This window comes from Papio anubis, chromosome 6, assembly GCF_008728515.1.
Source record: "Papio anubis isolate 15944 chromosome 6, Panubis1.0, whole genome shotgun sequence".
Classification (NCBI taxonomy): Eukaryota; Metazoa; Chordata; class Mammalia; order Primates; family Cercopithecidae; genus Papio; species Papio anubis.
This window is the reverse complement of record NC_044981.1, coordinates 43,782,369-43,806,637: the sequence shown is the minus strand read 5'-3', so window position 1 is coordinate 43,806,637 and position 24,269 is coordinate 43,782,369. Positions and strand designations below refer to the sequence as shown.

Below are 24,269 nucleotides of genomic sequence, written 5' to 3'. Positions count from 1 at the left end.
TATTGATAAATATATATAGTCCAGTGTTCTCTAACTTAAAACAGCAGAATAGGCTTGAACTACTTTTAGTTTTAAAATATACATCTGGACTTAAAATTTCTGCGTAGTGTTTCAGCTTGAAGCTATTTAAGGCAACTAAGTTATGAACCCTGAACACCAGGTTCACAGTGGAAATGCTGACGGACCCCTAACTAAAAGGGTGCTACTGGATGCGAGGTTGACATGCTCTCTCCACAATTACCTGGCCATCAGCTAATAAGTTGAATTTGCAAATTACTTCTTTGTCACTAGAATTGTCTAGGATAGAAAGGGTCTGGGATCCTCTAATAGTATGCCTTAACTATTTTAAGGTTTCAGTGAGATACACCTGAAAATGTTAAAAATATTTATTTCCGTTTCCTTGACACCTGGGGGGAGCGAACATTTCAAAACTGCAGAACTTTGTTAAAAATACAATGTTAATAAACAACTTTATATAAAGTATACTAGTTGTTTTTGCATTTTTACATGTAAAAATAAATAAATTTTATATCATCTCGAAACAAGAGTAGATGAACAATGCTAACACATTCTTAATGAAATAGATTGCCAATATCGTGTTTAAACACTAGTTTAAATTGACATTTCAAAACAGTCTATTGAATTCATTTCTGATTCTCTGTGGTGTCAAGCTCAGTGTGACAGATACAAAATATGCGCTCAATAAATATTGTATTGATTTGAATACCAGACTTCACAACAAATAAGTTGTGTGTGTGTGTATGTGTGTGTGTGTGTGTGTTTAAACCCATTTACCTATCTGCTATCTACCTGACAACCACTATAATTTATTTTTTACATAGCTCTAAATACCATGGCCAAATTGCTGTCACCACTTTTAAAACGGAGACTTCTTCATATTATTTCTTCATTGCAGATGTATTTGATTATATAGTAAGAGTGTAGAAAGTCTAGTGTTCCAAACATCCATACATTTTTTTTCAACCGAGTATTTTCTATACTGCGTAAATCTTAGCTATCACCCACTTTTTGAATTCTGTTTAACACAGGTATGGTAACAGAAAGATATTGACAGTGAGGTTTTAGGTTAACTCAATTCATTATTCAATTGATATCAATTAAAATATCTGTTTTAATATGGTCTTGTTACCTATGGTCTGTATCCTGCTTAAGATAACAAAAATGTACTCTGTAATTAACAAGTTGATTAATAACAAATAACAAAATTCATTTTCAAAATAATTTTTAAAGGGTGGTAGTGAAAAATCTTAGATGACAGCCAAAATATCTGAGACTAGCTCAAGCTAAAGTGCAAAAAGCATCCTTTCCATCCAAAATGCTCATGTTCAAATCAATTTAGTAGCATAAATGCAACAGTTCAAGATAGACCTTAAATATGTTTAGCAGAATGGTATATGGAATATCAAGCATCTAAATGTCTTTAAAAATGTAAGCATCTGTTCTCATATTTTCACATATTCTGATCTACTAATTTGTATTTGTATTTTTTGCTGTTTTCATCCGGGTTTGGGGTTTTGTGGGGCTTTTGGTTTGGGGGATTGAAGGGGCATCGGTGGAAACAAATTTCCATTCTCATATAAGACTAATTTAAAAATTCTGTGCCCTTGGACGATGGACATTGTAAAAGATACATATTGTATGGAAATTTAAATTTATACAATTCACATGTATTCTGAGCTTTTCCTACTTCAAGGAAGCAAACATTAACCTACAAAATGGGTGGTTTATAAAAGGAGAAATGTGACGGTTAAAAAAAAAATTTCTTGAGCCAACTGCAAAATGAAACTTGCCCCAGAAAGCAACATCCCCTTTCCATAACAATTCATTCTGATTTCTGTTCTGATATAAGACCTAGCAAGATTACCACCTCTAATTGACCTGGACTCCTCTTTCTTTCCATCCCACCCACACACGGAATCTGAATTGGTGCGTGGGGTGAGAATTATCAACAACTGGGAACTGTCAGTGGCCCGTGGGAGTTTGGCCACCGGGTCCCCAGTGGAGAAACTGGCATGATTCCTCCCCCAACTTTTTTTTAACCTCCCCCGAGGCCTTGCTTGCCCTGCTCTCCACAGACCTCAGAACCCAGGGGACCCAGGCCCACCTACTCAAGTTCAGAGGTAGAAAGGGCCCAAAGCACCTTTGTGAGAGTGCTCATCTCCACATCTGGCTTACCACCCCCTGCATCCCTGGCGTCTTGCGAGTGTGGACAGACCCGGAACCCATTTCCCCATCAACCCAGTATGCGCTGGGCCCTGGGGACTCCGCGTCTCCCCCACTGGAGAGGACTGCCCCGGGAAATCCGGATCGAGTTACGGAGACCCATCGGGCTACTGTGAGAGGCTCCAGATCCTAAACCCTCAACCTGTGGAGCACCTGCCTGCGACTCCCGCGGCTGCCACCCGCCCTCAAACTAACGGGCCGGGCAGGCACAAGAGTCCGCGGGGCGCGCAGAGGCCGCTCTCAAGCCTTCGAACTCACTCTGTGCTCAGACCACCGGCAGGAGCCTCTCACCACCTTTCAGAAGCAGGAGGGACCTTTTTTAGATTTAAGTCCTTTAAAAATAATACTAAAGCAAAAATACAAAATTTCACCTCCGTTTTCAAATTGGGCGAACTCAAGTTGTTTCACAGGTTTCCCTCATCCCTCCCTGGCGGGGCGAGGCGCATAGCTCGGTGTCGGCTGGAAGAAGCGGCCCGAGCTCCCGCCCCCTCCCCTGGCCAGCACCTCCCAGCACTCGAGGGTTCAGCGCCCAGGCCCCCTGAACGCCCCCGCTTCGGGGCTCGCGGACGCCCAGGCTGCCCCGCCTTCCTCCCGGTAACGGGATCTGGCGCGGGTCAGCGAACAGAGCAAACGCCCCCGTCCTGACACCCCCTCCTCTGGAGACCCTAGTCTTGTCCGGGACCCTCCCAGGCACGGGTAGTGCAGCCCGCGCGCCTCAGTCAGCACCCCACGCCCAGCCCTGGGCACTAATGCCCGGCGCCGGCAACCAGTGAATCCCGACCCGGGAGCCCGGGAGGGACCAGGACCGCTGAACTCTGCGGGTCAGGGAAGGGGACGCCGAGACCTAAGGAGGGGCTTTTGGCTGGGAGGGAAGCGGGTGGGAGCGCGCGGAGCCCCAAAGAGAGGCGACGCGGGCAGCCTGCAATGCGGCCAGGCCGGGATGACCAGGGAGGAGGAAGCGGGAGCCCCGGGGGACAGTGTCGGGGATCCTCGCCCCCGGGAAAGGGGCGGGGTGGAGCAAGTCCGCTCGCAGTGCAAGAGTGGGCACCTTGGGGATCCTGGGGGAAAGGGAGACGGAGCGAAGGAGTGGGTGAGAACCGAGGCCGGGCAGGAGGCAAGAGGAGTGATGAACGGGTCAGGGGGACGAGGGCTGAAGTCGGGGTGGCAGCGGGCACAGGTGGGAGAAGGAGGGATTTGCGCGGAGGGACTGAGCCTCGAGCCCACCAGGGCATCCGGAGGGAGAGGCCCAGCCGGGGATTTCTGGGGTTAGAGCCGCCAAGGCAGGAGGTCTTGGAGAACGTCCGGGGCCCAGCCCCGTGGGCAGGAAGACACCGGCGGGCAGGTTCCGCGGCTCCGGGCCGGGGGCGGGGGGCGGTGTAGACTCTTACCTTGAAGGCCACGGGCAGGGTCTTGTTGCAGCGCCAGTGCGAGGGCAGTACCGAGCACAGGAAGTTGGGGCTGTCGGTGCGGACGAGTTCGGCCGGGTGGTCGGCGATGATCTCCACCATGGTGCGGTTGTCGTGTGGCGGCCGCAACCGGGGCACTGCAGCTGCCGCCGCCGCCGCCGCCGCCGCCGCCGCTGCCGCCGCCGCCGCCTCCTGCTGCTGCTGCTGTTGCTGCTGCTGCTGCTGCTGCTGTTGCTGCTGCTGCTGCTGTTGCTGCTGCTGTTGCGCAGCCACCACCGGGCTCACGTCGCTCATTTTGCCGGGCTGCAGGCTGCTGGAGGGGGGGCTGAAGCGCCGGCTGGTGCTCGGATCTACGGGAATACGCATCACAACAGCCACAAGTTAGCGAAGTGGCCGGGGGAGGGGGAGGAGGGTGGAAATCAGGGGCAAGGAGGAAATTGGGGGGGTGAAGGCGAGACGGGGGGAAAGAGGATGGAGGTGATGGGGCTGAGGAGGTGAGAAATCAAGTTTGATGAGGCCGACTGCCGGGCGGAGTCTGATGGGCCAAGAGAGTCTGGCGATGCGGCGCAGTCGGGCTGGCCGGTAGGGAGACCCGGGAGGCGCAGATCTTTGCCGGAGCCTTTGGAACACCCGGGGTGGCAGCTGCGAACGGGCGCGGGAGTGTGTTTGGCCCGGGGAGGCGGGGGACTTGAGTTTGCAGCTTGGAGTGGGGTCCCTTGGGGCACCGCGTCCTGGGTGCGCTGGCGCCCCCTCCCAGTTCGAGTCCGGTGGTGAAGCGGTGTGGGTTCAGCAGTCCAGCCCCGGGGCCGGCATTGCCGCGCGCTGCCCGCCACCGCCGTGCCGCGCCGCGCCGCGCGCTGCTACCCAGCTGCAGGCGGCCGCGCCTCCGCCCTCCCGCGCCGCCGCCTCCGCGGCGGCCGCCGCTCCCCCCGCGCCGGCTGCACGCTCAGATTCCTCCCGCGGCGGCTGCCAGCCCGGCTCCCCGGCTAGGCTCCTTCCTTTCCCTTCTTTTCTTCTCGCCCTCTCTCCGCCACCTCCTTGCATCTACTCCCTCCTACAATTTGCAAAGCTCCCCTGTCTCTCGCGCTTCAAGGTGCCAAGAGGTAAGTCGTGCGCAGCGGATCTCGGGGCAACGGATCTCGAGCCTGCGAATCGCAGCCGCTGCCGCCGCCAGCCGGCCGCGAGAAGGAGCCCCCCGCGCGCCTTGTGCAGCTTCCGAAGCCGAAAGGCGGCCCTAGTCTAGGGGCAGTCTCGCCTGGTCGCGTCCTCTTGTTCTCCCCACCCCTAGGACAAGGAACCCCCTCTTTGTCGGAAGAGATTGAAGCCGAGACACCAGAGAGCCCCCGGCTGATCTGACTGTCGCTATTTTTCGTTGTAACTTCAGGAGAGGAGGAAGGAAAATTCTTGAGCGTCTGTGCTGACTTCTCAGCACTCTTCACCCTCCCACCTCCACCCCCCACCTCTGTCTGAGCGACTCCCTGGGGAAAAAGATTTTGCAGGGTTTGGGTGTTTTTTTGTTTTAATGACACAAAAAAATGAGGGGGGTGGGGGGAGAACTAGTCAAAGTAGTTTTTAGGAACTCAAGGGCATAGCTGGACATTTCTTTTTTCTTATATATTCAATCTTGTCATTCCTAGAGAACAAGAATGAGGTTTTTTTTGTTGTTGTTGGTTTGTTTTTGTTTTAAGGACTGAAAAACTGTCAGCTTGGTGATTAAAATAGTTGCAAAACCCTTGCTGGGGAAAAGCACCAGCCTTTTTCCATGAATTTAAATCTTTTATTAAGTCTATCCTACATCTAAGACTAAGTTTCGTGTCTGTCTTCCCCAACGCTCACGGGAAAAAATTAAAAATACGAACTAAAAAATTCAAAATGCTTCCGTGGCTGTTTATTTATGTATTTATTTCCTAGTGTGGGTTTAAAAAGCGACTTTGGATCCCCCAAAAAGTTGCGGTCGAGAGGATGAAGGAGCGCGGAAAAAAAGCGGCACTTTTTACCTAAAATGTGGTTTTTGGAGGCTGGGATTTCTAATGATTAGGTTTTTGTGGTTTATATAGACACGACTTTGGCTAAGGCGATCATTACGCTGATGAGAGTCAGAGCACGTGGGTGTCTACGACCAGCCTCAAACTCTGAGCCTTCAAAACAAATAAAACAATGTGCTGCGCCCGCAGAAGCCGGGAAATCCGCTTGAGGCTATTACACCCCAAGAAGGGGGCACAGGGCCGTTTTACCCTCGGCGTTGTGTACTACTACGTTTCTTGCTTATTACCAAACTCTTTAAAGTCTTCCAAAGCTTGAAAACGTGTTTGCGAAAAAAATCTTCAGTTGCCAAAGTTTCAAAGATTCCTAGTGGAGTAGCTGACACAGTAACAAGTAGTTTATGAAATAAATGAAGAATTAGAATGCCTCCTCCTCGAAGTATTAAGAAAGAAAGATGGTTGGGTCATCTCTCCCTCCCATCTTATTTAAAGCAATTCACATACCCATTACTGGGTGTTTTTATTGCTCAGTGCAAACGCCACCCTCACCCTCGTAGCGACCTGCCACGACTCTCCCTGTCTGGTTTTAAAGCTTTGCTCTCACTCGCTGAGCCCACGCCCGGGTCTGCGCCCTAGAAGGGGCCTGGAAGGGCTCTGAGAGCATGAGGGGCACGTAAGATGGGGGCCTGGTGCCAATCGCGGACTCTGGAGCCCTTTCGAGTACAAGATGAGCTTGCGGGGCTGTGGTTATGTGACTCGGTGACCAGGATCGCCCCGCTGAAGAGATGCGCGGGGGACTGAGGGTCTACGAGACCGCAGGAGCAGAGGTGGGGGTGCGGGGTAGCCAGGTGTGCGCTCTTACGGGGGTAAGGATGGAGTTCAGGGGATACTGCTCTATCCTTCCTGTTTGGGGCTTTATTTTTACCTGCCCTTCCTCCATGCACTGCTCCACGCCTCCCTAGTCGGTCTTTCCCTTTCCCACGTTTCTCTCCACGTTCCTGCCTCTTCCCCAAATCCCTCCACAGGCACGAACCCCGCGCCGCTCCACTCCCGCCCCCACGGCCGCCTGCCACTGCCACTGCCACCCTCGGTGACTCCGAGAAGCGATTCTGCGCCACCCGCTATGACACCTGGTCCCCAACCTACTCTTCGCGCCCGGCCTACTGGCCTCCCAGCCCGGGCGCCGCTAGGATGCGAAAACCCATTTAGCCAAACCGGACCAACTGGAAGCGCAGCCAGGAGCTGAGCTGGCTCCCGCGCGTGCGATTTTTAATTATCTTTTCGGTCACAGGGGAGAGCTCTAACCCCGGGCACCGCCGCGTCCCCTGCGTGCACAGGTCTCTCGAGTCCCACAGGCGGCCGATCCGGGAAGGGAAGCCAGGCTTTCCCCTCAAAAGAGAGAGACAGCATCCATTGCTGTTCTACCTTACACATCCACTCACGTGCACTCGGACACACATTCTTGCACGTCCACACGCAGACACACATAAATAGACACGCACTCACACATAAATACACACGCACTCACACTCATAGCTTTTTTTCCTGCCTTTTTTTTTTTCTTTTTAGGGGGCTAGTTATGCTTTGGGCATGTTGTGCGACTGTCTAACAGAGATCCCTGGCTCATTTTTTGTTTTTAAATCTGTGGGGGCTGCAAAGAGGGGGAAGCAGTTATGGGAATTGATTATTTCTGTGGTAAAAGTGAGATCAAAATTCCATAACTACCATGGTGGGTGATATGCCACCTTTTCTGGGATTGTCCTCCTCCCAGGAAGTTCATAGAACAGAGAACTCCTGGAACTTTGAAGACAATAAGAAACAATTCATATTTCAAATATGGACCACCAGAGGGGCTTTCCAAATAAAAAATTCTAGAATGAATTTAAGAAGTTACCTTGGGGACTTTTCCTCCTTTTTTCTCCATCGCTGTTTTGTCCTTTGTTTTATTTGGTGGATAGCAAACTATGCAGGCCTCAGTGGTTGGGGATTTTAAGGGCAATTTAATTAATAGTGAGATTATTTATTTTAATTAATCATATCCAGTAACTCAGCTTTATAGCCTTTCTCAGTATCCTTCCTCCATTTCACATTTCAGTGGAACTAATATAAGCAGCTCTTGGAAGTTACTAGTCTTGGATCTCTTAAAATATTCTACAGTTATTTATAATGTGGAAATGTAATTTTCCACTGAATACCCTAACAACGTTTCAGGTATCTGGCACAGTGGGTTTTCAGTCTCCTTTCAAAAACATCCTTTTGCTGAACATTCACACTTTCGACTGGAACTGACTGAGCCTGAAGCTGATGATGTCTTGGCTCTGAACGTTGTACTTAAAGAAAGAAAACATTTTTACAGACCCCTAAACCAAACCTCTCCTGTTAATAGTAGGCACATAGGAAAACCATGAGGTTTTACATATGTGTATTTTGTGCTATAGTTTGCTTGATGTCATCTTTGGGTTTAGATTTTCTACATCAAAATGTTCAGAACAAATCACCCGCCCTATTCCTCTTCAGAAATATTCATCTTTTCAGTTGTATGTGATGGTACTAAAAAGTAAACATTTTTTTTTTTTTCTGAAAATGTGGTAACTCTGGAAGATACAAACGTAATCACACCCACCACCACCTACCATGTACTTTAACATTTAACATAACTGTTTAGTAACAACACCTGACAATTCTGACTTTCCAGACAAAGAAAAGGAGATGTGAAGCAGTCGGGTTATTTATCCAGTCAAAGAACTGACTGAGAACAGAACCGATACTCCTGTTATCCTAGTTTCCTGTTCTAACCCCCATACATTATTTTATGTATACTTGTTATGATGAAAAGTAGAATAAGTCCCTGTAAATTTTTAAAATATTTTTTAATGGACCAGCTAATAAAGTGGGACAACCAATGGAAAATTATGGGCATATTGATGATCCCTAAAGTTTTGAATGTGTCATATGGGAAAACTGTACAAACAGAACCATCTTTAGAGAGTTTTCATTTGGACTGTGATTGAGAGAAGGTTACTCAGCCCTTGAAGCAGCATTGCCACTAGACCAGGAGTCGTCATACTACAACCCATGGGACAAATTTGGCCTAATGCCTGCTTTTGTATAATTCTCAAAGATGTTTTTTGCATTTTTAAATAGTTGAAAAATTAAAAGAATAATATTCATAATACATGAAAATGATATGCAATGAAAATTTCAGTGTCTACAAATAAAGTTTTATTGGAATATACTTATGGTCAGTCATTTATGTATTATCTATAGCTACCTTCACCTAAAGCAGAAGAATTGGGTAGTTGTGACAAAGACTGTATGAGTCACAAGGCCTAAAATATCTACTGACTTTTTACAGAAAAGTTTGCCAATCCTTGCCCTAAAGTGAAAGGGATGCAAGACCCTGGAGGAGTGAGCTAGCAGAAAAGAGTAGATATTTTATAAAGATACTGGAGTGGGTGTGCATGAGGCTCAGATTAGTTTTCTAAAAGTGAGCAATGTAACATTTAACTTATTCTTTTCTGCATAAATTATTAGATTAATATTTTTCACTTAATAATTTTAGAGGTGCCAAAACAGAAAGAAAAGAATGAGGAATGAGTACATTTGCACAGGCTCCTTAAGAACAATTTTCTTACACATCTCCATATGTCAGCATTTTCCATTGTCCTTAAAACATAGTGGGAACACATTAACTGCATAGATGAAGAAGAATGAAGAAACTCTCATGTAGTCTGAACATAAGAAGTAGGTAAGGCTTTAGTAGGTTTATTCCAATTGTGTTGCACATGGTTACACAAGAAACTCAATGAGCTTACCAAGAATTTTCTAGTATACAATATATTCATAAGACCTATATACACTTTTAAGACAGTTAGCTTAGTAACTTAAGTGATCACAAAGCTTTTTGACATATTTTTTCCATTTTACTTTTTATACCGTTTAATACTGTCTGATTTGTTTTAAGCTCAGTAAATTTTTCCCATTGTCAATGGACCTATAATAATTTGCATGGCTGTAACAAGAGATGAAATGTTTGTAGTGAAGGACTTAGCATCATAAACCTTTCCTTGTTGTTTTAGTTAGCATTCCCAAGGGCCATATTCAGGCACTTACAAGAGAGTACAGTGTTGTCATAAAAAGGCTGACACTTGCCATATGACCTTTCAGAACCACATTCATGGAGTATCTGTCTAATTACTCTTCAGGCATGGTACTGACTAAAGAGGTATATATTTTGTTTGACTAAAGTACCAACTTACTAAACGACACCTTAGTTACCTGAAGAGACCAATGTAATTTCTTAAAAGGGTCTAATTCATTACCCAGGAGTCAGAGAAAACTAGTTTTCTTAAATCGGCCCTCTGGTATTTTGGTGTTGACAATTGTCCTATGGCAGTAGCAGTGATCTTTGAGCAGCAATGGAATGTTATATATAAAAGTTTACAGAGGTCTGTGATGAAACTTCTAAGAACACCCTAAAATTAAAGATTTCCTGTGGTAATTCAACCATTCGTTACCCAGCTGCTCACATATTGCCTTTAAGGCACCAAGGAAGGTGCTATCCTATTCTAATCCCACTGCCCAAGGTTCCAAAGTTTCACTTTAGGCATTAGGGCAATGATCTCAATTATTTGTCCCCTCCCTACACCCTGCCATCAAAGTGAAAAATGTAAATCATAATACTCTCAGTTCATCTAGTAAAGTACCAAAAAATTCAACATTTGCACAGTGTAGGAAATTTGAATTACAAACTAGCAAAGTAAGAAAAAATAGAACAGAAAAAAAAAAAAAAAGAATAGTAAGAGTTCAATTTGGTTCTATTAGCTACAATCTTAGGGGATGCCAGATATTATAAGTCACCATTCTAAGTTTTTTGCTACTCTGGATTTCATACTCAGAAACTCTTCCTTCAGTGCTTTATCCCATGCTTTTCTAAAGTAGACTTTTCTCAGAGAAAACAATTTCTTCTTCCCATCTAGTCATAATCAATTTCTAAAAGCAATGACTCATCTTTTCTGACTTTAGATGATTCTCCTGAATCATCTTAGTTATTGGCAGGATCTTTTCCTGACTCACATTCCTATTAGTGATTATCTTTCTTCCAAATCATTTTTCTTCCCTAGGTGTGCCACTTATCAGTTTATTGTCTCGCAGCTCCAAATTCACCTTTTTTACCTGCTCTGTGAAAATAAATCTGGATCCATTAAATATTTCTCTTTATCAGTTGGCAATCATGTTTTGTCAGTGGGGGTGTTAGAAAGACATTGCAGGAGGAAAGGGTTTTGCTTCCTGGTTCCCTTGTGCTTACACAGCAGGTTTCTGCAGTGCAGGACATACAGATTTCCCAGCTCCTGGCTCCTGAAGTGCATACATACCCACATCTTCTCCAAGGCCCAGCTACTGCAGTAAAGCTGGCTTTTCCAGTGCCAGGCTCCTGAAGCACAGGTAGCCAGCAGTTTCCCCCAGCACGCTCCCCTCCTGGGCTGTTTGTAGAGGTGTGGCTCTGGTGAGACAACTCCATGTGAGCAGTTTTCCTTGGCACCCTAGAGAGCAGATCTGCAGCAAGCTCTACTAGCACAACTTCTCTGCCACCCAGTGAGCCAAGGCTGTGCAGGGTCTGGATTCAGCCTTGGTTGAGAATAGGGGAGGACTCTTACTTGGTTGCTGTATTTCAGTCCTGAGGGTACTAGATGCTGTTATTCCTGTATTCTTTAGAGTTATCTTTACTTATTCCTAGCCAATTCCTTGTTTCTCCAATCCTCTGGTATAGTCAATAATTCTTTACATTAAACTTTTCTTATTCCAATTACTGTATGGTTTCTCTGTCCTCACTGGACTTAGACTGATATGCTAAGGTTTCCATTTTCTGATCCCCAAGACATGCTTATTCATAGTGGTTTCCATTTTGGATCACTCCACTGGGGTCATTATAAGATGAGAATTTCCAACATCACATCACATCTATTAAATGATTTTTCTCTTCCTAATTATAAGCCTACAATTAGAGGACATATATTTTAAAGAGAAAAAGATGTAGACAGAGATATGGATATTTTAAAGCACAGGCTAAAATTGGTCAATGTTTCTTCCCAGAGTTGTCCTGACATCTTCCATGAAATCCTATGATCCTATGTCCATACTGCAATTAAAATACACATAAACAAAATCCTGTGCAAAAATTCCAGAGCTGCCTTATCACTAGATCTGGTTGGAAAAAAACAAAACAAAACAAAAAAAAACCCAGGATCAGGGAAGGTGGAGAGTATCTTACAAAAATCAGAAAAGCAAAATGCTACCACCAAGGAAAGACAGGGAGCAGGGCTAGATGATTGCTGCCTTATTGCAGTTGAAGTTAGAGACTGGGTAGTGCTATGACTCTATGATAAAATAAAATTGGGAAAACGCTGTATTAAACAAAATAAACAGACTTCATATTGCCAATTTTATCCCAGTTTTTAATATGCTACATGCATTCTGAATCTCCACTAGAAGGACTTAAAATACAACATTTACAAACTTATTTAATGACTGCTTCTAAAAGGAATTTAAAGGCCTTTGAAGTATTTTTAGAAAATACTGAGCTAAATCAAAGTGGAAAAAAAAAAGTGTTGGAACATTAAAAGGGCCATCCTGTCTAGAAGGGAATATTGTAATGTAGTGGAGAAGTGAAGTTGGCTCGGCTGCTTGTAGCCAAGCCAAAGAGGGCCTTGGTACTATGATTCCCACCTTTGGGCACATTTATAAGAGGGAGAATATTCATGTTGCTTCTAGAAGCCACAATCTTGATCTTTTCCTCACTGTTACAACCCATTACCTTCCTTGATCTAAACAGGAGAGTTGAATGGAAGTTTCTCTGGGCATGACTCTTCACTCCTCTTGAGTCCTCATTAAGGCGAAGCAGAAGAGTTATGCAGGTGTGGGAGTGGATCCCCTCATTATTTAATACTTTGATATTTTGTGTATCAGGTATTTATTTGTATTCAATTTCATTTTTCAGAATATTCCATTAAAATCATATCTTGAATACTAGGGTTTGTTTGGAACCCCCTTAAGTTTTGCCCCTAAAGCTAGCTAGGGTCTCCATCATTTCATCTCATCCTGGCCCAGCCCTAGGTCTGTGGGTGTTGAGAACTTACCAAGTGAGTTCAGGCCTCCTTGCTTCATTATGAGCATCTTTATTTTTTTTAATATGTTACTAAACATAAGTACGAATTGCAATCATTGCATATTCTTCCACAAAAGAATGTATCTTTTAGGCCAAGCTCAATGGCTCATGCCTGTAATCCCAGTATTCTGGGAGGCCAAGGTGGGCGGATCACAAGGGCAGAAATTTGAGACCAGCCTGACCAACATGATGAAACCCCATCTCTACTAAAACTACAAAAAATTATCTGGGTGTGGTAGCGTGCACCTGTAATTCCAGCTACTCAGAAGGCTAAGGCAGGAGAATCACTTGAATTCGGGAGACAAAGGTTGCAGTAAGCCAAGATCATGCCACTGCACTCCAGCCTGGGCAACGGATTGAGACTCTGTCTCAAAAAATAAAAAAATAAATAAATAAAAATGTATCTTTTAACTTTCTGTACCTACTTGAAGTATTGATAGCAGATATAACAGAATTTTGACCTTCACCATGTAAGGGTGATTATGTGTGTGTGTGTGTGTCCTGTGCTTACCTGGTTATCACTCTTTAACAACAAAAATATGGATTGTCTGCTTACTACTATGTAATTTTAAAGAAGTAGACGTTCCTGTTTTGTTGTTTCTGTCTGTTTTAGGACTGACTGTCTTTGATTTTATTTAAATACATTGCAAACACATTACACTTGGGGCTTGTTATCTTTCATTCCCATAAGTGTGTCCTTGATGTTAAATTAATTAGATACTCCTTTAGTAAATAAAATAGATTCCATTATCAAATCTTCACAAGAGTTTAAAAGAGGCAGTTCCCACCAGGCCTGGTGGCTCACGCCTATAATCCCAGCACTTTGGGAGGCCAAGGTGGGCGGATCACTTGAGGCCAGGAGTTTGAGACCAGCCTGGCCAACATGGTGAAACTCCGTCTCTACTTAAAATAAAATACAAAAATCAGCCGGGTGTGGTGGCACACACCTGTAGTCCCAGCTACTCAGGGAGGCTGAGGCAGGAGAATCACTTGAACCTGGGAGGCAGAGGTTGCAGTAAGCCGAGATTGTGCCACTGCACTACAGCCTGGGTGACAGAGCGAGATGCCGTCTCAGAAATAAATAAATAAATAAATAAATAACAATAAAAGGGGCAGTTCCCACCAGTGCCACTATGAAAGTAAACTTTTACCAGAGTGAAAAAAAAAAAGTAGGAAAAAACCCAGTTTTTTAAAAAAAGCTTATTTGGCCAGTATTCTTTCCTTTGTCAATACAGTTCTTTTTCTCTGAATTCACATCTTTGCCCAGAGAATATATTTATTTCTGCTTCCTAAGTGAAACTTCTTTCTATAGTTTTCGATGACTAGGTTTGAGTCTTAATCATGACATGTTGATTATCTGGCTTTTTGAAGTAGGGATTTTTCACACGGCTCAAAATCAACACCCTTACTTCTCATATGCACAAAAGAATCTTAGCAAGTCTTTTTTGTGTGTGTGGTTTTGTTTTTTGTTTTTTGTTTTTTATTTTTCGAGACAGGGTCCCTCTCTGTCACCCAGGCTGGAGTGTACCGGCATGATCATAACTCACTGTAGCCTCAAACTCTCAGTCTCAGGTAATCCTCCTACCTCAGCCTCCTGAGTAGCTGGACCTACAGGCATGAGCTACCATGCCCGGCTAATTTTTTTGTTTTTGTTTTTGTATTGTATTTTTTGTAGATACTGGGCTTCAGCGTGAGGCCCAGGCTGGTCTCAAATTCCTGGCCTCAAGTGATTCTCTGGCCTTGGCCTCCCAAAGTGTTGGGATTTCAGGCGTGAGCCATTGTGCTTAGCCTCAGCAAGTTTTAATTTGGATTTTTACCTCAACATTTAGACCAGATTTATATGTACATAGATAATCAACAAATCTAAAATGCTATTGAGTGACGTTATTCTTATTATTTTCAAGTAAGATATCCTATAGTAAATCACAATGAATGAGATGCTACAGATCTTAAGCTTAATGCTTACTATTCTCTAGGATTGCCGGAAATGTGGGTTGCATCTAGTAGTTTCATTGAATATAGTTTTTTTATTTCTTCTGTTTTTAACTTGCTTCACTGGTGTTTATCCTTACTGAAGAGAATTATTATAGTGTGCCCATAACTATAAACGTGAAAACTGGTTGAAGTGTTACAACTTATTATAATATATATTGTCCTTCATAATTTAATTATGGCTTCTCTGATGTTGGTGGTATTGGTTCATGCAAAAATAAATACCTTATTTTCAAAGGCTTCTCTGATAAAATTTAAACTGCAAAAAATAAAAGAGGATTACCAGAAGTATGATGCATAAGAAGCATAACTCATCTTACATTAGCCTTGAAAATTGAAAGCTTTTCCATTTTCAACTTTGTTTTGCTAGCGTTTACAAACTCAACCATAAAAATTCCCTCTAGGCAGAGATCTGGCAAAAATATTCCAGTTCAAAGTCAAACTTTCTATAGAATGTCTTTTACTGTCAGTGTTAAAATTACAAAATTGAAAAAAAAATTGTTGGCACGTTGCTTTGCACTTGTCACTGAATAAAAGGAGGGAGACTCACATCTAAGCACGTTAAAGTCCAAACAATCCATCAGTCATTTTTATTAGACATATATGAAAAGAAAAATAAATTAGTTTGAATTCATTTACTTCACCCTCAGAATTGTTCTATTATGTGAAAAACCTTTGTGGCCTTGATAATTTTAACACGAGTTACTCAATTTTCTGAGCTTCTCAGTTGGAGAGTGTGCAATTTGGAGTCATTGAAAGAAAAAAACTTTCAGAAGGTTTATATTGGAATGGAGACTTGGTCTCTTCCCTTTGAATTCCCTTCCAGGAACGGAGCAACAGGACCACATGTAAACTACATTTCTTCTCTGCATATCCTAAAAAAGTGGGTAGACTGAAAAGTGGGAAGTGCACTGGGAGCCTTTTTAACTAACTATAAAACTTAAACAAGGGCTCTAGACTAACATGTCCAATGGTTTCATAGAAATGTCCATCTAAACATTCCTAAACCCTTCAAGGTCAGCATGTCCCATATGCCGAACTAATTGTTTCAGCTGAAAAGAAAGACAAGGGGCAACATGTAGGTTCCCAAGGCTCGGTGCACAGTCCTTCTTTTTTTTCCATCTTGGTTAACAGTATGACTGTACACAGAATTGTGTGCTCCTTAACTGTAGAAACTATGTCCTATCCACAGAAAATCTGGAACCACACTATTGAAGAAGTCTGGAGACACTGTCCCTACTATATTTCATGTATATACCATGTGAATAGTGTCTGTCCCCTGGAGTCATGTTAACATGGTATCCCTACATAGACCCCACAGCCAGCATAAGGTCTAGCATATAGCATGTGATCGATATATATTAGTTGGTGAGTGAATGAATATACCCCCTTAGGCAAAAACTTAGGTATCATGATAGACTAATCTTTTCCCGTTATTTTCTACTTCTAGTCTATCACCTGATTCTATTAATGCTACTTCCCGAATATCATTCATATCTATTTTCTTTCCATCTCCATTGCCACTGCCTTAGGTTCAGGTTTTTATCATCATGAACCTCAACTACAATGGACCCCTAACGTGTCTTCCCTGCTGCATTGCATCAAGGTAGTTTTCCACAAGATGTACATGTACTCCTGCAGGACCTGAAAACTTTCCACAGATGTAGTTTTAAGAGAATCAATTCCCAAATTCTCAAAGTCATATATACTCCCTCCTAAAAGTGATATGCCTAGGAACTTGCCCATGGTTCCCATTTTCTCCCTTCATATTTCCCTTTTCCTACTTTGCAAAAGTAGGCCACCTTCCCTTACTGTTATGCATTGCCCTTGGGCATAAAAAAATCTGCTGGCCTCCGCGCCACTGCACTCCAGCCTGGGCGACAGAGCGAGACTCCATCTCAAAAAAAATAAAAAATAAAATAAAAATCTCCTGGCCTCCACACAGAGCCTCCATTAATCAAGACACCAAAAGCACCACTTCTTTCAACTCCTTAAGGGATGCATTCCCCCCCCGCCAAAAAAGTTCACTTTCATGTTTAATAATTGTTTATAGAAAAGTATAATGTAGTTATGTTCTTTCATCAATTATATACCATGACAATAATAATATTATAATAAGTCAAACCAGAAGAAGTATTTTAACAGTTATAAACTCATGGACCTAGGAAGCTTAACTACTTACTTGCAATTTCAATTTATGTACTTATTTTTCTGCTGAAAAAATAGTGAAGCATGACTAATTGAGACTCTAAAGCAAAAAAAAAAAAAACCACCATTAAAATATTATTTTGGGCTGGACACAGTGGCCCATGCCTGTAATCCCAGTATTTTGGGAGGCCATGGCAGGAGAATTGCTTGAGGCCAGGAGTTCAAGACCAGCCTGGGCAACGTAGCGAGACCCCTGTCTCTACAAAAAGTCAAACAAAAAAAAATTAGCTGGGCTTGGTGGCATGTTCCTGTAGTCCCAGCTACTGGGGAGGCTGAGATGGGAGAATTTCTTGAGGCCAGGACTTAAGAGGTTGCAGTGAGTTATGACCACACTACTGCACTCCAGCCTGGTGGACAGAGGGAGTCTCTATCTCAAAACCAACAATAAAAACTATTTTGTGGAAGAAGAATAAGAGTGGGATAAAAATAAACAGTGTAAAATTTCTGACTGAGGAGGATCTTGTTCATGTATTTTTTTAAATGGATGAAAGTGTCTCACATCACTGTGGTATTTACCCTGCATTACATATATCTGAGGCTGCTTGTAGTGGCTTATCCCTGTATCCCAGCAGTTTGGGAGACCGAGGCAGGTGGATTACCTGAGCTCAGGAGTTAGAGACCAGCATGGGCAACATGGCGAAACCCTGTCTCTACCAAAAATACAAAAAATTAGCCAGGCATAGTGGTACATCCTGTGGTGCCAGCTACTTGGGAGGCTGAGATAGGAGGATCACTTGAGCCCAGGAGGCGGAGGTTGCAGTGAGCAGAGATTGCACCACTGAACTCTACAGTGAGACGCCATCTCAAAAAGCATTAATAGTAAATAAAAATCGAGGCAATTATAACCCCTAAATTCAAGATTGTGTTTACCTCTGAATTGGATCAGAGATCAGATCAGGGTTTTACAGGTATCGATGTTTTATTTTATAAGTGGGGTGGTAGCTACACATTGTATTGCTATTTTTTTAATCCCCAATAATATTATATTTTGATACTACTCAGTATTTAATAAAGCAATTTTTAAAAGTTCTGTGGTTCTGAATATCAAAGTCTGTAACTTAAAGCACATATATTTCCTAGTACTGGGTTGGGCTGGAGATTGGTTTGGAAAATTCATGTCATTATTTTTAGTATTTTGGGGGATTGGGAACAAATACATACTTTCCCACAAAATAATATAAAAACTGGTCAAATTCTTATCTGGCCCTGGGAAACCTATTTAAAGTGCAATAAAACTAAATGTAATGCTAATCCCAGCACTTTGGGAGGCCGAGGTGGGCGGATCACTTGAGGCCAGGAATTTGAGACCAACCTGGCCAAAATGGCAAAACCCCATCTCTACCAAAAAATACAAAAATTAGCCAGGCGTTCCTGTAGTCCAGCTACTTGGGAGGCTGAGGCACAAGAATCACTTGAACCTGGGAGGCAGAGGTTGCAGTGAGCCAAGATTGCACCATTGCACCCCAACCTGGGTGACAGAGTGAGACTCTGTCTTCAACAATAACAATAAGAAGAATATTAAATATAATGCTAAGAGTCTTATTCTTCCATTGATTCTACAAAAAATGGGCCCAACCTTTACCTGAGAAGTCAGGATACCAGAACACACCACTTACTACTTCAGTCCTAGCCTCCCCATGATAATTTCTACTGTAGTAATCTGGAGAGAGGGATTCCTATCCTATGGTTAAGTTCCCTTATCACAGGTATAGGTGAAGAGGAGGTTGTTGAGACAACAGAGGATGTTTACTGGGGAGTTGTGGGAAATAATGCTGCATAGATTATGATCATATCATATACTTCCTCAAAACGTTTACAGAGCAGTCGAGAATTTGTGAAATAGGTAGAGAGATTATTTAATAAAAATTAAGCTAACAGTTGTTGAATATATACTATGTACCAACGATTTTTCTAAGTGGTTTAGATGTATAAACTCTTATTCTCCTGACACAACTGTATGAAATAGGTAATTCAATATCCCCATTTTCAGATGAAGAAAATGAGAGGCACAGAGTGGTATCTCATCAAATGTCACACAAGTAGTAAATCGTAATGCTAGATATGAACTCATTCTACTGATCTGTAGCACTTGCCAATTTCTATGGTCTAAATATCCCCATCATAGTTTTTTTTTGAGACAGAGTTTCACTCCTTTTGACCAGGCTGGAGTGCAGTGGCACAGTCTCGGCTCAGGGCAACCTCCACCTCCCGGGTTCAAGTGATTCTCCTGCCTCAGCCTCCCAAGTAGCTGAGATTACAGGTGTCCACCACCACCTGGCTAATTTGTGTATTTTCAGTAGAGACAGAGTTTCACCACATTGGCCAGGCTGGTCCTGAACTCCTGACCTCAGGTGATCCCCCTGCCTCAGCCTCCCAAAGTGCCGGGATTATAGGCATGAGCCATTGTGCCCAGCTTATCATAGTTGATTTTTAAGCCACCAGCATGATGTCACCAAACAATGGGTTGGAAAGAGATGTGCACAACTGGCTCTAGCAGCTGATATGAGCTAGCTGTAGTGCACCACTGAATAAAGATTTCTCAAATTATTATTGTATACAAGAAGCACTGTGTTAAGGCACAAAATTGTTTAGCTCCAACTCTTGCCCTTATGGTAGTGATAGTCTAAATGAAGGGATGATATTTGCTGCAGTGAAGTATTAAATAATACATATGTATGTAACTTTATAAGAGGAATAACAGTTCACACTTAATTGCCAGATAAATGTTGTAGATATTGGCTTACAGGTGGAAAAATTGCAGTGTCCTCTATGGGCAAATAAGATTTAATGGAGAATTAACAAGTTATTAAATCATTGCAGAATTTGCATGGATGAAAAGGAAAACATTCTAAATACTGGCAAGAACATGAACAAAAAGGGTTATTTACATGAGTTAATGCTTTCACCGAAGCAGACTGTGAAGAGAAACTGTAGAACTCCTCTCAATGAAAAATTTCCCAGCAACCTGGATAAGTTTCAACATTAATCTGCCAAGAGGCAAGGGGGTTAATCAGATGAACTTTTGAAATATTTTCCAAGTTTGCTGGTTTGTATAGTTATAACTCATTAGCCTTCCCGACCGTATGGCTCTATCACTGCCTTTCCAGAAATACACTCATGAAGGGGGCATTGAAATCTAATCTTTCAAAATGTGATGTTCGGGTTCTGGAATGTTGAGGCTCTTCCTCTGGCTAAAATAAAATCTAATACACTGTTTTGGTAAATTGTGAAGTTTGGCATCTGGTCTATTTCTTAGTAATAATCAGGTCTGTTTGTTGATGTCTAATATGCTGTTGACAGGCACCTTGAGAATTGTAAATTCTGTTCAATTGCATAGATATTTTAAAGAATCAATTAATACATGTCAATCAACAACAACACTATCAAAAAGAATGGATGGGCTCTTAAAGGGAAAGGTGCAGAAAGCTATTTTCACATTGACTGTTTCAGTAAGTGGGGAGAAGAAGAAGCACCATTGAAGGGCACAGAGGAGGAAGCAGTGAAGAGGCAGGGCCATGGGGAATGGAGATATCCTAGAGCAGGAGAGAGTTTCAAGAAGGTGGGTCCTTTGCACTTGCAGGTTCTTATGCCTAGAATACTTTTCTCTATGATATCTACATGGTTTACTCCCTCAACCCCTTCTTTTTTTTTTTTTTTTTTTTTTTTTTTGAGACAGAGTCTTGCTCTGTCATCCAGGCTGGAGTGCAGTGGCACGATCTCAGCTCACTGCAACCCCTGCCACCTGGGTCCAGGCAATTCACCTGTCTCAGCCTCCCTAGTAACTGGGACTACTGGCACATGCCACCACGCCCGGCTAATTTTTGTATTTTTAGTAGAGGCAGGGTTTCACCATATTGGTCAGGCTGGTCTCGAACTTCTGACCTCAGGTGATCCACCCACCTTGGCCTCCCGAAGTGATGGGATTACAGGCATGACCACTACACCCAGGCTACTCCCTCATCTTTTTAAATGTCACCTCAGTGAGTTTCCCCAGATCAGGTATGTGAGACAGCGATTTTCTCTCCACACACCATCCGGCCCAAACGGGCTCCCTGTTCTTCCCCTGCTTTGTTTTTCTTCCTTTATCTGAGAGTTTACCATTTCATACATATTTACATGTCTGTTTGTTTATATTCTGTCTTCCCTCTTCCCCCAAGTCACACATACATTAGAATGTCAGTTCCATGAGAGCTTGTTTGTTTTGTTTACTATCGAATTCTTGGTACCCAGAACAGTGACTCACACATAGTGGGCATTCAATAAAGACTACTTAGAATACAAGTAAATGAAGATACGATCAAAAGTGGCAGAGGTGGTCCAGTTCCTTGAATAGACTACATCTCCAACACTGGTCAGCTAGATTAAACACATCTATATTAATTAAAAGGAAAATCAGGGCAGGCACGCTGGCTTATGCCTGTAATGCCAGCACTTTGGGAGGCTGAGGCGGGTGGATCACCTGAGGTTGGGAGTTCGAGACCAGCCTGACCAACATGGAGAAACCTGGTCTCTACTAAAAATAGAAAATTAGCCGGGCGTGGTGGCTCATGCCTACAATCCCAGCTACTCGGGAGGCTGAGGCAGGAGAATTGCTTGAACCCAGGAGGCAGAGGTTGCAGTGAGCCGAGAATGCACCATTGCACTCTAGCCTGGGCTACAAGAGCAACACTCGGTCTCAAAAAACAAACAAAAAAAAGGAAAATTAAACAATTAAGTATGGAAGAAGAAACCTTAAACCCATTGCCAACTGCTAAAGATAAATAAAAGAAATCCTTAAATCCTATTTTGTATGTCAATAACAAATTTAATGTAAGGAACTTGTATCTTTATTATAAGGTTGTTGTAATCACATCCTTGTGTTTTATAACCTTAAGAAGAAAAATTTCCATTGAGTATGGATCACTTTTTTAAACTGTATAGATCTGCCAAAATGTTTTGCTATATATGTGATAAAGGGTTTTTTTCTTTTTTTTTTTTTTTAAATCTACGTTTATGTTTTTCCAAAAAAGGACTATTAAATAGATATTTCAGTGTGTTTGTTTGTTTGCGGGGTAGGGGGGTGGGGGCTGTTGAGACAGAGTCTTTTAGCTCAGGCTGGAATGCAGTGGCATGATCAATGGCTCACTGTAGTCTTAACTTCCCAGGTTCAAACAATTCTCCTACCTCAGCCTCCAAAGTCGCTGGGACCACAGGAGCATGCCGCCATGCCCGGCTTATTTTTTTGTCTTAATTTTTGTAGACAGAGGCTCTCTATGTTGCTCAGGCTGGTCTTGAACTCCCAGCCTCAAGCAATCCTCCTGCCTCAGCCTCCCAAAGTGCTGGGATTACAGGTGTGAGCCACTGTGCCCAGGTGATATTTAAGTATTGATTTATCAAAGACAAGATTTTGTTAATGCTTTATAGAACTGATTATTATCTTTTGGCATTTTATAGGAAGCTCTATGAAAATTCCTAAAATATTTGTTGAGAGATAAATAAAATTAATATGTATTTACCCAACTTGGGTGAAAACATTTCAGGGCTCTTTAAAATAATTTGTATTCTTTTGTTTTAATGTTATTTCAAATGGCTTGCTTTGGAAGACATCCTGATTTTAACCGATCTTTCATAATGCAACTTGTGGTATATGGTTTTTGTAACTCTGAACGGCATGAGGCAATTTGCAAAATTTGCCAGTTGCTAAGGGAATCATTGTTTTAAAATTCCCACTTATATTAGCTTCAGCTAAAGAAGCAGATAAGTTAAAAGAGGTAAGAAAGTTTAAATTATTTTTAAGAAAGTGAAGTGGCAAACATACTCTTACATGGGCAAAGAAAATTTGTGGAGAGGTAAATGAACATTCACAGTGAAATACCATTATGCACTCTAACAGCATAATTAACAAACACTTTCCTTGAATTATCTAATCCATTACAGTATAACATGATATTGAATGGGACGTTTCTTGATATCCTAGTAGTAACTCTAGAACCCAAGACACTAGGAACCAAAGCTGAAGACAGAGAGTTTGGGTCTCAACATTACCACTGAGTGGTTGACAAGGATACATGAGTTTTGTTTGTGCCAAATGGGCACTGCAGAAAGTAGCAGTTCTAGAACCATCTGAACTGCCACTAGAGCTGCAGCTGGAGTAGGAGAAGAGAGGCCATTGGAAGAGATTGAACGTCTACATTAGGAAGATGTACTAGCATTTATATGCCTGTTGTCCATTAGCCAGAAAGGCAGGGGCCCCAACAGTTAGTTACACAGTCCAATCACATAAACAATCTTTGCCCTCTGTTCATTATACAATTATTCAATTACTAGTCTTAGTTTTAAAAGCCTGCATTATCCAATTTTATTCTCATGGCAGCCCTGTGAGGTAGGCATTGTTTTAAAATCATACCTCTTTTCTGGATTAGAAGACTTAGAAATGGACTCAAAGAAGTTATACAGCTAGTTCAAGGTCACAGTTAGTGACAGAGCCAGGACTTAAACCAACTTCTTTTGGCTTCATATCTCCTCGTTAATTCTACTGTACAATATAGCCTTATATGTATGTTTAGTATCTCCTATGAACAAGGCATTGCTAAATGGATTAAAGAGTATATAAATATGTGTAAGATGTTCTTGCTGTTAAAGAATTCTTAAGGAAGTCTTTGTTTAGGAGGAGATCATAAGCAGCTTGGGTGAGAAGGCAATGAGGTTGTGGTTAGTAGAAGATAACAAAGAATGATAACATACTTTCCATTAGAAATGAACAGAAATTTTGGCAGGGTTTGCCCACTGGAAAATAATCCAGAATTTAAGAGAGAGGGTAGGATGGATGGCTGAATGACTTGACAGACAGGCTGAAGAAATTTTTTGGTTTTGTTTTTTGTTTTTCTCAATATCTTATTATGAAAAATTTCCAATAAATAGCAAAGCTGAAAGCTTTTTTTAACAGCAAACACCCACATACTTACCACCTAGATTCTACATTAATATTTTATTATACTTGCCTTATCATACATCTGTACATCTATCCACCTCTATCTATTCAGCAACTCATCTTTCTAAAAAAAAAAAAATGAACTTCAAGGTAAAGTGCAAACAATATGGCTGGAGGCATTTTAAAAATAGGAATATATTATATTCAATTTTATGTTGTTTGTTTTGCTGCACTGTAATTCCTCTTCATTTCTCTTTACCTTAGGTAAAGCTCATCACACAGAGAGTTTTTGTGAAGACAGTGTCTTTCAGTAATAGAAATCAAGGGAAATGGCTGGGTTCCAAGTGTAAATAGATGCAGAC

The 24,269-nt window shown here is 42.5% G+C and overlaps 1 protein-coding gene across 8 annotated transcripts in view; it reads right to left on the bottom strand.

The window, feature by feature from the left end:
* RUNX2 (RUNX family transcription factor 2) overlaps positions 1-24,269 on the bottom strand; it is a 335,124-nt gene that overhangs the window by 239,380 nt on the left and 71,475 nt on the right. For 7 of the 8 annotated variants that reach the window (XM_021936728.2, XM_031667680.1, XM_003897680.4 and 4 more), the window contains one exon: positions 3,633-4,000. In XM_021936728.2, coding sequence (XP_021792420.2) covers positions 3,633-4,000 — 368 coding nt within the window. Of the gene's footprint in view, positions 1-3,632; positions 4,124-24,269 lie in introns of those variants that run through there. The other variant, XM_021936733.2, reaches the window with a different exon arrangement.